This window comes from Diabrotica undecimpunctata, unplaced genomic scaffold (genome assembly GCF_040954645.1).
Source record: "Diabrotica undecimpunctata isolate CICGRU unplaced genomic scaffold, icDiaUnde3 ctg00001599.1, whole genome shotgun sequence".
NCBI lineage: Eukaryota > Metazoa > Arthropoda > Insecta > Coleoptera > Chrysomelidae > Diabrotica > Diabrotica undecimpunctata.
This window is the reverse complement of record NW_027312505.1, coordinates 16,250-29,054: the sequence shown is the minus strand read 5'-3', so window position 1 is coordinate 29,054 and position 12,805 is coordinate 16,250. Positions and strand designations below refer to the sequence as shown.

Here is a 12,805-nt window from a genome sequence, read left to right as displayed (position 1 = left end):
ACGCGCTATCTCAGAGTTGCTGCATAAGTATTTGAAAAATGTATAATCTGGCTTGTGACTTTATCATCGAAAAATAATGAAAATATTTCGATGGGCGACTTTTCTCCATGGCTGACTTTGATGTTCTCTAATAAACGATTGTTATCACTTTCAGGATGAGTCGAGAATGCTGGAGTGTTGTTTGTTTTCCATTTTGGTAAAATTTTCGATTTATTTTAAATAGGTTTTCGCATTTTATTGAGAATTTTACTGAGTGATATATCATCTTCTTTAGACTCCTTTGCTGTCGGAACGTAAATTTCATATGTGTCAGCAATTTCTGCATCAATATTATCTTCTTGAATGGGGTTATCATCTAGGTTTTTGTCATCAGAAATTTCATCAACATTAGGAGGGATATATGTAACTTCTACTTCATCTGCATTCTCTATATCTGAATCTTCTTCAAGACATGCAATTAATTCCTTAGTACTAAAAGGTCGTGTTCGATCATACATCTCCTCTGCAGTCAAAGGTCCGAATGCTCACTTCTGGCTTTGGTCCAACGACATTTCAGAAGTACTTGGTTGACTCATATTGACTGTAGAAAAAACCGAATTTAAGGCTAGACACATAATTTTGAAACAAAAACAGTTGACATCTCACCTTTAGATCACTTTGAATATTCCCTCATATGCAACAAACAAATATTTTCAGTTCTTATTTATGTAATATAAACAACCTCACAGTTACGAAAAGCTATTACACGTGCTTACAAATTGCAGTACAGATGTAACTGACAAACAACTGACCGAGACCACCGGTTGATGTCGCGATGGCCATCAATCTTGACTGATGCCGTTATGCGCCAAGGGTGCGTACGCGCACCCTCAATATTTAAATCAAAATTAAAAAAATTCTAGGCCAAGTTTCATCCAAGTAAGCAATTTAGAATAAAGCGTAATAGTATTTCGAAGCTATGTTATCATAACATATATCTTCGTTGGGTCAAAAAGTCGATAAAAAAATATTGTCTTCGTGGTGTTGTCAAACAGTTGAGAAATCGTGTTAGTTTCACAAATTGTAAAACAGTTTTTTATTTAAAATCAAGTACATATATTGTTATAAAGATAAAACAAACATGCTAGAATATTTGTGAATACATGTCAGAGTACTAAGTATTTTAGCAGTATGTAAAAAAATACAAATTAATTAAAAGGGTGCGTAGACGACCTTTGGCTGTTAATGGGTTAATTATCTTTTCGTACATCCTACAGTTTGAGTTGGTAAGCCTTCGGTAATTCGTACAATTCTTTCTGTTACCTTTATTCTTATATAGATTGCTGATATATGCAGTTTTTCATTCTGGGGATAGCTCTTCCCTTCTTAAAAATCAATTAAAGATAATTCAATAGCCGAAATAGTTTGTCAAGATCATATTGAATCAGTTTTGTGGGTACCATCGACGGTCCTGGAGCGTTCCCATTTTTGTGACCATTACCGGGGATTTTTTAATTAGTTTCTGCGTTCTTTACTAGCTATTCTATTACATCTAGTTGTTTTCCAGGCTTTTTTACTTTTGGCGTCACTCAAAAAATTCTGTACGTTATTGGAGACTTTATTTCAGATCTCTATTGTTATCATCTATTGCAACGGTGCTCAAAGAGTCGATCGCGATCGACCGGTCGATCGCCAAAGTTTTTGAAGTCGATCGCGATTCACGGAGAAAATACGAGAACTGTATTAGACGCAAATATTAGAAAATGGGAAAATATAAATTGAAAATCCCAAGAATAAAAAGAAGATAATAGTCAACATAAACGAAACTAAAATAATGAATAATATTGTTTGTTTTGTTCTTTTTCTTAGATATAATCTGATGATTTATCTATTCGTAATGTGAAAAATTCTTTTAATAAAATTATACAAAATGAATTTCAAGATCTGACTTTTTTATTCTCGCTTGACACACACAGAGATGATACAGATAAATTATTAGTTGCTATTGGCAACCTTGACATTTCCCCTTTTTAATAATTATGCAGCCACTATCTTGAACATGCCCCCCACCTTGAAAGGATCGCTTTCAATTTAACAGGTAAGCAAGTAAATGAGGAAATGCATTACATGCAATAAAAAATAAACAAATACATCTTCAATAATTATTATAAACTTTTAAGTTTAAAAATCAAACAAATGTTCTTTAACTAAGACGCATTAACAGTTCTAGAACTTAAGACGTGATTGCACCTTCACTTTGATCACTAGGAACCGGAAGTGGACAAATGTTTGTAACAGCTCGCTTTATAAGTCCTTTTGAAGTTCTTATGGTAACCACTCGTGTAACTTCATCAGCGCCGGGATGCAAAACTTCTACGCGCCCAAGACACCAGTTTAAAGGAGGTAAATTTCTTTCTTTGATGAGGACGAGTGTGTCAGTCTGAATTTTAGATTGGTTGACTTTCCATTTCTTCCGTTCTTGCAATTCGGAGATGTATTCCAGAGACCAACGTTTCCAAAAATGATGGCGAAGTTGCTGCAACTGCTGGAATCTAGACAAACTGGTAATGGATGAGTTTGATAGATTTATTTCTGGAACGGAATCCATGGCTCTTCTAATGAGGAAGTGAGCTGTGATGTGTCAAAGGCAAAAGATCAGAAGGGTTAGAAGACAAGGCACTCAAAGGACGAGAATTTAATACTCCTTCAATCTGAGTTAGTAATGTAACAAATCTTTCATAATCTAATTTCGTATCTGTCATAACTCGTTTGAGGTTAGCCTTCACCGATTTGACTCCAGCCTCCCAGAGACCGCCAAAATGAGGAGAATGAGCCGGTATGAACTTCCAATTTATATCAGATTTAGCACACATATCAGGGAATTTATTACCATTGGTTTTCAAAAATTTGCCCAATTCCAACAAAGAATTGTTGGCACCCACAAATGTGGTTCCGTTATCACTCATCATCTGACATGGTTTGCCCCTTCTAGCTATAAATCGTTTTATTGCCGCCATAAAGGCTTCGGTGGAAAGATCCGTTACCACCTCTAAATGAATGGCCTTTGTCGATAGGCAAACAAATAAACTAATATAACCTTTATATGAAGAAGCACCCCTATGACGACTAGTTCTGGGGGCAAATGGACCAGCATAATCAACTCCTGTAACAGCAAATGGAAATGAGGGGGTGACTCTTGATTGGGGAAGATCTCCCATGATGGGATTAACTTGATCGGGATTGAAGCGAAAGCAACGCAAGCATTCGCGAACCGTTCTCCTAGCCAATGATTTTCCATGTAAAGGCCAATATTTCTCACGCACGTGAGCTAGGAGATGTTGAGGTCCTGCATGGCACAGCTTAAAATGCTCTTGACGGAAAAATAGAATAGTAAACTTATGATTAGATTGAATTAGAATAGGATGTTTCTTTTGATAAGAAAAGTTTGAATTACTTAATCTACCACCGACCCTGAGTAATCCTTCTGGATCTAAAAAGGGATTAAGTGATAAGATTCTGCTTTTAGAAGAAACTGCATTACCTCTTCTTAAGCACTGAATCTCAGATGGGAAACCTTCAGCTTGTACCAACTTAACTAGAGTAAGGGTAGAATTGTTAATCTCCTGCGTGGTTAAATGCCCCAAAACACGAGTGGCCTTGTTCTTTCGTTGAGAATTGTAGTAGAAACGCAAAGAGTAAGCCACTGACCTTACCAAGGTTGAAAAACTCGAATATTTTTCAAAATCAAATAATGGAGTAGACGAAACTATCATAAATTGGTTGCTAATAGTTTTAAACTCTGGAAGTTTTTCTTTATCAAAAGATACTTGAACTGGCCAAGTTTCAGGAGAATCTAGCAAGAATGATGGGCCGTGCCACCAAAATAAACAAGAGCTTAGAACCTGAGGTTCAATTCCTCGAGAGAGTAAATCAGCAGGGTTACAATCCGTAGGTACATGTCTCCAATTTTCGGGATCTGTGTTGGACTGAATTTCTGAAACACGATTACCAACGAAAGTTTTTAGTACATGTGACGAAGTTTTTATCCAGCCCAAGGTAATGGTTGAGTAAGACCACAGAAAAATCTTATTGAACTGAATATTCAAAGAAGTAATAACCATTTTAGAAAGACGTGATAAGATCAAAGCTCCGCTAAGTTCCAGGCGAGGTATGCTCAGCTTCTTTACAGGTGCTACTTTGCTTTTAGCACAAAGTAAATTTATAAAAATGTTACCCTTTTTATCAACACTGCGAATATATATGGCTGCGCCATAAGCAACTTTGCTTGCGTCACAGAATCCGTGCATTTCAATAAGAACAGAATTAGGGAGAACTACATTTCTTTGAATTTGCAATTTATTCAACTCATGCAACTGATATCTGAAAGATAACCACTCAGACTGAATATGCAATGGCACTCCTTCATCCCAGTCTAACTTCTCTAACCAAAGGAGTTGCATAAGGATTTTGACTTTAATGATTGATGGACTTAAGAGACCTAAAGGGTCGAATATTTGAGCAATACCAGAAAGTATTGATCTTTTAGTGATAATTTTGGGAGTAACATTTGAATCAATAGAATAGGACAATGAATCTAAACTAGGGCACCATTGTAACCCAAGTGTCTTTGTGTTTTCATTGGCACCAAAAAGGAAGGGAGTGTCTAATGAAATAGATTCCTGGATGGACTTAAGAAATAAAGAATTGTTTGACGTCCACTTTCTAAGTGGAAAGCAACCTTTTGAAAGAATTTCAGAGACTTGTTTACAATTAAGGATTAAGTCCTCTAACGAATCAGAACCAGTTAACAAGTCGTCAACATAGAAGTCTTCAGCTATGATTTTAGAAGCTTGAGGGAATGTATCAGAATGCTCTAATGATAGCTGATAGAGACATCTAGTGGCTAGATAACTACTTGACGTAGAGCCATAAGTAACTGTATTTAATTCATATGAATGAAGAGGATCTTTCGGATGATTTCTCCATAAGATTCTTTGGAGACACCGTTGAGTATCATCAATAAGAATTTAGCGGTACATTTTGGCAATGTCCGCAGATGCAACAAATGGATACCTTCTAAATCTCAACAGGATAGATATCAAATCATTCTGCATGACGGGACCTACCATCTGAAGATCGTTGAGCGAATGACCAGATGATGACGGACAGGAACCATCGAACACTACTCTGAGTTTTGTAGTGAGACTGTCCTGCTTCATCACCCCGTGATGAGGAAAGTAATAACTATGTACTGGCAAAGTACAATCAGTAACTCTTGACATGTGGCCTAAAGACAAGTATTCCTCCATAAATGCAACATACTGCTCCTTCATGATAGGATCATTAAGAAGCCTTTTTTCTAAGCTATAGAACCTTCTTTGAGCTATTGATCTGGATTCTCCCAAAGAGTCAACCTGTGACTTAAAAGGAATGGACACAATGAACCGACCATCCAAATTTCTCCTAAAGGTTGATTTGAAGTGCTCCTCGCACAATAACTCTTCTGGAGACTGAAGTTTAGTACCTGAGCACTCCTCAATCTCCCAAAACCTAGAAAGGTCGTCAGTTTCGATATTGTGTGATAATCCACATATGGTAGATTGCTGACTATTCACCCTGGTATTTATTAAAGGACCAGAAATGATCCACCCTAATCTAGTTTTCTGAAGTATGGGTTTTTCAGGACCTAACTTATCCTGACCCACACATAGCAGGTCCCAAAAAATACTAGCACTGATCAGAATATTTACTTCCGAAGGAGTATGAAAATTTGGGTCTGATAAACAAATATTTGCAGGTATGGGCAACGAAGATGCATCAATTTGACAAACTGGAAGTTGTCCACATATTTGTGGAATGATTAAACACTCTAGGGGGAAAGAATATATAGATTGTAAAGAGTTAATAACAATATTACATTTGTGATTTATTTTAGAAGAAACATGAGCGATACCCACTACAGAAATGTTAACCTGCTCCCCTGAAATACCCAGCAAATCAACTAAACTTGATGTGATAAAATTAGATTGAGCTCCACTATCTAAAAGAGCTCTACAATTATGAGCAACCCCTAAATGGTCACGAACTTGGACAACAACCGTTGATAGAAGGATTTGTTGATTTTGAGAAGTATTAGAAAGTGTCTGAGGGCTACTCTGAGAAGCAACTACTTGATCATTAAACTGAGACAATGGATTTAGTGGATTTTCAATAAATTCATGAAGAAGAGTATGATGTTTCTGGTTACATTTCTTACATTCGCCATATTTGCACGTAGCTTGTTGATGTCCAGAATGCAGACAATTCAAGCATAATTTAAATCTACGTACTTTATTGATACGGGCAGGAATGTCTAATGAATGAAATTGACTACAGTGAACCAGTTTGTGTTGCTGGTTGCATAAAGGACAAGAAAGAAAAGAAGATTTTGTACTTACAAGAGCCTTAGTACTGTTGTGTCTGAATTTGACATGATTATTGACAGAAGTCCCTTGAATATTGGGTTTATTTAGATTATATCTTTCTAGAGTATCTGCCTTCGTTTTTAGGAAATATATGAGGTCCGAAACTTGACTGACTTTACCATTGTTGGCCTTCTCCCATTCTTTCACAGATTCAGAATCTAATTTTTCCAAAAGAATATATTTGAGAAGGGCATCCCAATGTTCGACTGGTTGTTTTAATGCCTCCAAAGCTCTAAGATTGCTACAAAATGTATCAATTAAATTTCTGATTGAAAATGAACCTTCTTTATTGATTGCCTTAAAATTAATTGAAGATGGCTTTAATATGGTTATGCAACAACAATTCCTTGTTAGAATATCTCTCAACCAAAAGATTCCATGTAACAGTAAAATTAGAAGCAGAGAGAGGTATAGAAGCAATGACTCTCTCAGCAGAACCTGTTATGCATGCTCTTAAATAATGTAATTTTTGTATTTCAGATATACTATTATTTTTTATAACTAACGAATCAAATTATTCATGAAAATCTAACCATTCTTCTATGTTGCCACTGAATTTTGGCAATTCAATAGAAGGAAGTTTTATATTGGAGGTTGAGAGGTTTTATATTGGAGAATGTTCACTAGTAGGACTAGATGTACTGGAGGCACTAGCTGAGGTTGTTGTCAACAGTTGTTTTGCCTTAATTATAACTGAATAAAATGATGTTCCGAACGTTTCTCTGTAATTTATTTCTTCCTCAGTTATTGCGTCCAGTAAACTTTCTATTTTTAATTGGGTTTCTTGATATTGAGTATGAATACTATTCGCGTTTTCGATGCGCAATTCAATTTCAGCGCGAGTTGGCTCATTCATCTCACCGTGGGTTGAGTCCCTATCAATGAATTTAATAAATGAGGTTAATCGCGCTTTAAGAGATGCTCTTATCTTTTTTAACGTAGGCAAATCCCCATTTTAATTCAAATTTAAATGTTTTAACTATTATGTGTCAAAGTAAACTAACAATGAACAATAAATTTCAAGATTGAAGAAGTCTAAGTTAGGAAATTGAAATGAAAGGCAGATAAGTAAGGAACAAAAGCTCACTTCCCTGATTTTTGATGATTCGATGTCCCGTCCAGTGAAATCGTCAGTATGTGTTCAATCGGATTGTATACTTGACTTGAAGACTGTGGCAAAGGAGCACTCGATGTATTTCTGCGACTGTCTCGTTCAACGTTGTCGGCAAACGTGGATCTTGTAGGTTGTATGGCGTGGAATAGCACAAATATCCAAAGCTCTAAGGACCAATGTTTGTTTTGTTCTTTTTCTTAGATATGATCTGATGATTTATCTATTCGTAATGTGAAAAATTCTTATAATAAAATTATACAAAATGAATTTCAAGATCTGACTTTTTTATTCTCGCTTGACACACACAGAGATGATACAGATAAATTATTAGTTGCTATTGGCAACCTTGACATTTCCCCTTTTTAATAATTATGCAGCCACTATCTTGAACAATATCCTGACTCACCATACGTGCATGATCGAAATAATTATGATGCTATCTCTTCACCATAAAGTTGCGATAATGCTGATTCGGCATATCAGCATTCACAGATAAATTTAAACTGGGAGTGCAGATGGTGCACCATCCATGACTGGCGTTAACAATTTATTTGTTGCATTATGTCCATCGTTTTTTTCATTTCATTGCATCATTCACCAGCAAGTTTTGTGTTCCAAAATTTTAAATATGGACGACATACTGAAGATGACAACAAAAATTGTGAATTCAATCAGAGCGCGAAGCTTGCAACGACGTATTTTTAAAGCGCAATTGGAAGATAGCGACTCTGCAGAACACACTGATTTACTTCTGCATACAGATGTTAGGTGGATGAGCCGTGGAAAATTTTTAGATAGGTTCCAGGAGCTACTTCCCGAAATAATTTCTTTTTTAGAAGAACGAGGGGACGACACTCATCTACTTCAAAACGAAAAATGGCTCAGTGATCTGGCTTTCCTAACAGATTTAACAAATCATTTGAACCTCCTTAATTTTGAACTACAAGGTAAAAATAAAACAATTATCGATATGATGAGCGCAATACATTCTTTTGTCAATAAATTGAAATTATTGATTAAGCAAATTAGCAGAAAGGATTTAAACAACTTTCCATCGTTGAAAAAAAGGGTAGCCGCTCATTTAAATTATGTTTATTACGAAACGGAGCTGCAAACACTTCACGGTGAGTTTGAAAGACGCTTCGCTAATTTTAAAAAACTGACAGATATTGTAACATTCATGTCTAAACCATTTTCTTGTCAAGATGTGGAAAAAATAGCCACTGAAATATCCGTTACGTTCAATATGGAGATCATTTCCGTCCAAAATGAGGTACTGAAAATAATTTCGAATATACATCTTAAATCCAGAGCGACCGATACGAAATTTTGGTCTTTCATATCGTCTGAGAAATATCCGTCTTTGAGACAGGTAGCTCTGCAGCTCACAGCATTCTTTGGATCAACATACTTATGTTAGTCTGCATTTTCCCAAATGAAGATAGTGAAATCAAAATATCGTAATCGGCTAACTGACGACATCTCTCTTCATGCTTGCGTTTGGCCCTCCGTAATTACGTACCATCATATAAAATACTTGTGGATGATATGCAGTGCCACGCATCAACATCCAAGTAGAATTAATATGAAAATCATGACTTTATTTACAACCCACTGTAGTTACAACTTTTTATTAACTATAAGTACGCAATAAAGTTTTTTATTTTCAAAATTATTTTTTTACTATACTTTGTTTTCAAACCAGGAGGAGTAAACTAAAGAGACATATCCACACTCAAGAAAGTCACTAGAAAGGTTACCAAATACATCTTCTTTTTTGGTTGATCATATCGGCCTTCGACGGTAATCCAAAAATATTATATTATACTAATACGTCACTAAAGAATTCTAAAAACAAATGTTGTTTATATAAAAGCAGACTAAAAATCTAAAAATTAAAAGAATGACGCAGAAAACACAAAAAATCGCCGGTATAATTTAATTAAGCTATGAAATGCCATTAGTGTCAAAATTTCATAACAGTGGAGTAAACTTGCCTGAGGTTGGACCAATTACAAACAAACATTGCGGTGCAGTAAATTTGAATTACTCCTGGTTTAAAATCAGGGTATAACTGTCGATCTCCGGACGCTTGCACTTTATGTGGTAGATCCCATGCAGTATGCAGTATAAGTCTGAGCACCACTGATCTATTGTAACAAGAGCTTTAATGATTTTGTTGTACGGGTACGTACTATTTGCGTGGAGTAACAAACATTCTTTTAATTTTAAAGGAACCTTATTCGATACAGAAACTAGATAGACTAATTTTTTGTCATTTAAAAGTAAAAACAAAATGGCATTTTGGGAGTGTTTTGTTTAGTTTATCTAGCTATTGACAATTTTAAAATCTATCATTTTATTATTATAATTAGGAAATTTTCTTAATATTGGTATTACTAAATAAACCTTTTTGTTTTTAGTTAAGAGGGTCATTTATTAAAGGAGGAGGTGACATAGTTGTCGGTCAAGAATATACTGATTTCGACAAAGGACTAGATGACGGAATAGAAGGAGATATATCTGGTTTTAACTTTGTATTATCTTCAACTAACAATTACCAAAAATATAACAACCAGTTTTCTAACAACCGCAAGTATCAGAAACCTCAACAGAAAACACATCCTCAAGGTAAAATAGACCCATATCAGATTTCAGAAATATCGCAAGAAGTGGATTCAGGTGGATTAGAAAAATATAAAACCATACCCGATGAGGAATACATTCAACCAGATTCTTCCGGATATGCTGCAGTTGATTCAAAACGTAATCCGAAAGGAATTCTTGATCTCTTTAGAAATATATTTTCTAGTGAGCCAACCAGGGTCAGGGTGCTTCAAAAACCTCAATTCCCAAAAGGATACAAAATAACCAACAGAAGATCCTCAGATAGATATCATTTAAACGAAGTGGGAGAAACAAGAAAATCTCTTGGATTGCTTCTGGTAGAGTTAAGTCTCGATTGCGGTTACAGGAAGGGCTCGCCATTGAGTGGAAAGGGAGTTTTAGTTAATTGGAATCATAGTCCCGTTAGAGTTTTTGGGGGAGCAATTTTAAAAAGTATACCAGCGTTTTGTTACGATAGTATACAACCGCATATCACAACATAAACTTTTTAGTTTATTCTAAGAACTGAATAGCAATGATAAGAAAAACCAAATGAATAGTTTATAAAATAATAAAGTTTTTTATTTTTATTTAAAAAAATATGTTTACTAATTTGAAATTATAAACAATTAAGTATTTAATAAATTATTTAGGCTTAAGAATTGTAGTTTTTATCGATTCACGTTATAGTTTTGATTAGAACACTTACATATACAGATAACAACATTGTTTTGTTGACCATAGGAATTAAGATTTATTACAGTCTCATCTCTACAGCATAATTATTATAATGCTCTAAAACTAATTTTTTGGTTATTTTTTAGCCTTAATAGCAATACAAATAAATAAGTAAGTAAATAAGTAATATGCTTTATTCTCGCTGAAAATTGTACAAATTTTATGGACAAAGCTTATAACAATAAGACAAGAAAAAAAAATCAGAATAGTCTTAAGAGTTGTTTGTACTTTTAAATAAAAAAAAAACAATAAAATTCTTCCTATTTTAAACATAAAAGATACTACCTAATTAAGAACCTACAAACTTTGTAAAATGTACCTAACAAAAAATAAAAATTAGGAAAGCAGATTAATGAGTTAGGGGCTCAAATATACATCCTCCTTGTGCTAAACAGTAACCAAATCTGTCATACAGATTTATTTTCATATTTTGGAGTAGGGCTAGTGTAAAGCTTGTAGGGAAATAAAGTATGTTTGCTCTTAATTCGACTAGGTTTTGTGACCTTTTCAGACTGATACCTATAAATGTTTTCTTTGAGAAAACCCCAAAAAAGAAATCGTTAGGCGCTAAGTCACAAGATCTAGCGGGCCATTTAATTATACCACGTGTACTTATCAGTCGATCAGGAAACGTTTGATTGAGGAAGTCAATAGTTGCTCTAGAGTTGTGATCCAAACACCCATCCTGTTGGAAATAAAACTTCTGAAAATTAACGGGAAGGCGTCGAACTGCTGGAATGATCTCATTCTGTTAAATTTGTAAATATTTGGACCCGTCTAGGTTTCCATCGATAAAAAATGGACCGACAATATGGTCGCCTAACATCCCAGTCCAAACATTTAACTTTGCTGATGCTACGTTCGCACCGCAACACTGAAGTGCTTAGTTTTTCGAGAATAGTACCTTGCAACGGATGGATTGTTTTTTATGTAATGAAAATGAAGATTCGTCAAAAAATAAAATATTTTTTAAAAAGCGTACATTTACATTTTGTTTATCTAACATAATTTCACAAAACTCCATCCGCCTAAAGTTATCTTCCAACAGTTCTTGTGTTGGTTGTATCTTAAAACAGTGATACCCATTCCTTTTGAGAACTCGCTGTACAGTTCGAGGATTCACGTTAACTTCCCTAGCAATTTGTACACTATTGCAGTGTTTGCCTGTTTTGATCTCCTCATTGACAGGTCTAACACGCGGTTCATTACCTTCATGACACTTTTTACAACTGTTTACACATCCCGAAGTTTGAAAATGTTTAATGGTAAAGTTTGTTTAGCAGTAAATGGTTGACTTCAATTAGTGTCGACTATAAACATCCTGGGTCAACCGATAATCGTATAAAAGGTAATGTTTCAGGTAACAATGGTTTACCTGAGGTACAAGGTCTTAACAATAGGCCAAGTCAGATAAGTTTAATAATATTTACGACCGCACTAATTGAAGTCAACTATTTCCTGCTAAACAAACTTTATTTTTAACTGTCTTAATGGGGGTCTATTTTCGAAGGCAAAAATAAATAAATCAATTACTTCGCGTATCGAATGACCCTGAAAGTACCATGTTACAAGTTGCACTTTTTCTTGGACGGTATATAACGCAACAGGCATTTTATTAATTATTTGTTTATTCTTTCAGAACTTCCTTTGAAATTTTTAATGTCAATGTGACAATTACGACAATTCGTACCTACTGTGAAATGAATATAGAGGTGGAAACGTGTAACATGTCACAGCGATTGCCATTGTGTTGTATGGTCAATAAAACGGTGCCGTGATCTGTATAGCGGTTAACATCATTAAATTAGACCTACTGTTAGCCAAATTATATGTATATATTATATTATCACTAAATTACCTTAGTATATGGCATAGGCGTAAAAAATTTAATGAAGAGATGGGC

The 12,805-nt window shown here is 34.9% G+C and overlaps 2 protein-coding genes across 2 annotated transcripts; one reads left to right on the top strand and one right to left on the bottom strand.

Annotated features, from left to right (window-relative positions):
* Positions 1 to 2,594: 2,594 nt before the first annotated feature.
* Positions 2,595 to 7,974, bottom strand: LOC140431650 (uncharacterized). Its single transcript, XM_072519540.1, has 3 exons — positions 7,964 to 7,974; positions 5,053 to 6,684; positions 2,595 to 4,971 (listed from the first exon to the last, which is right to left on the bottom strand). The coding sequence occupies exons 1-3, from the start codon at positions 7,972 to 7,974 to the stop codon at positions 2,595 to 2,597; spliced, it is 4,020 nt and encodes a 1,339-aa protein (XP_072375641.1).
* Positions 7,975 to 8,803: 829 nt separating this feature from the next.
* LOC140431651 (uncharacterized) lies at positions 8,804 to 10,820 on the top strand. Its single transcript, XM_072519541.1, has 2 exons — positions 8,804 to 8,830; positions 9,981 to 10,820. The coding sequence occupies exons 1-2, from the start codon at positions 8,804 to 8,806 to the stop codon at positions 10,665 to 10,667; spliced, it is 714 nt and encodes a 237-aa protein (XP_072375642.1). The 3' UTR covers positions 10,668 to 10,820.
* Positions 10,821 to 12,805: the final 1,985 nt, after the last annotated feature.

What these genes read in the sequence shown, in the direction of transcription:
- LOC140431650 (XM_072519540.1), bottom strand. An exon ending in ATCCTGTTGAGATTTAGAAG is followed by an intron (nt 4,972 to 5,052) that starts GTATCCATTTGT and finishes GTGTCTCCAAAG; the next exon opens with AATCTTATGGAGAAATCATC.
- LOC140431651 (XM_072519541.1), top strand. Translation starts at nt 8,804, where the DNA reads ATGGAGATCATTTCCGTCCAAAATGAG. An exon ending in TCATTTCCGTCCAAAATGAG is followed by an intron (nt 8,831 to 9,980) that starts GTACTGAAAATA and finishes TTTTGTTTTTAG; the next exon opens with TTAAGAGGGTCATTTATTAA.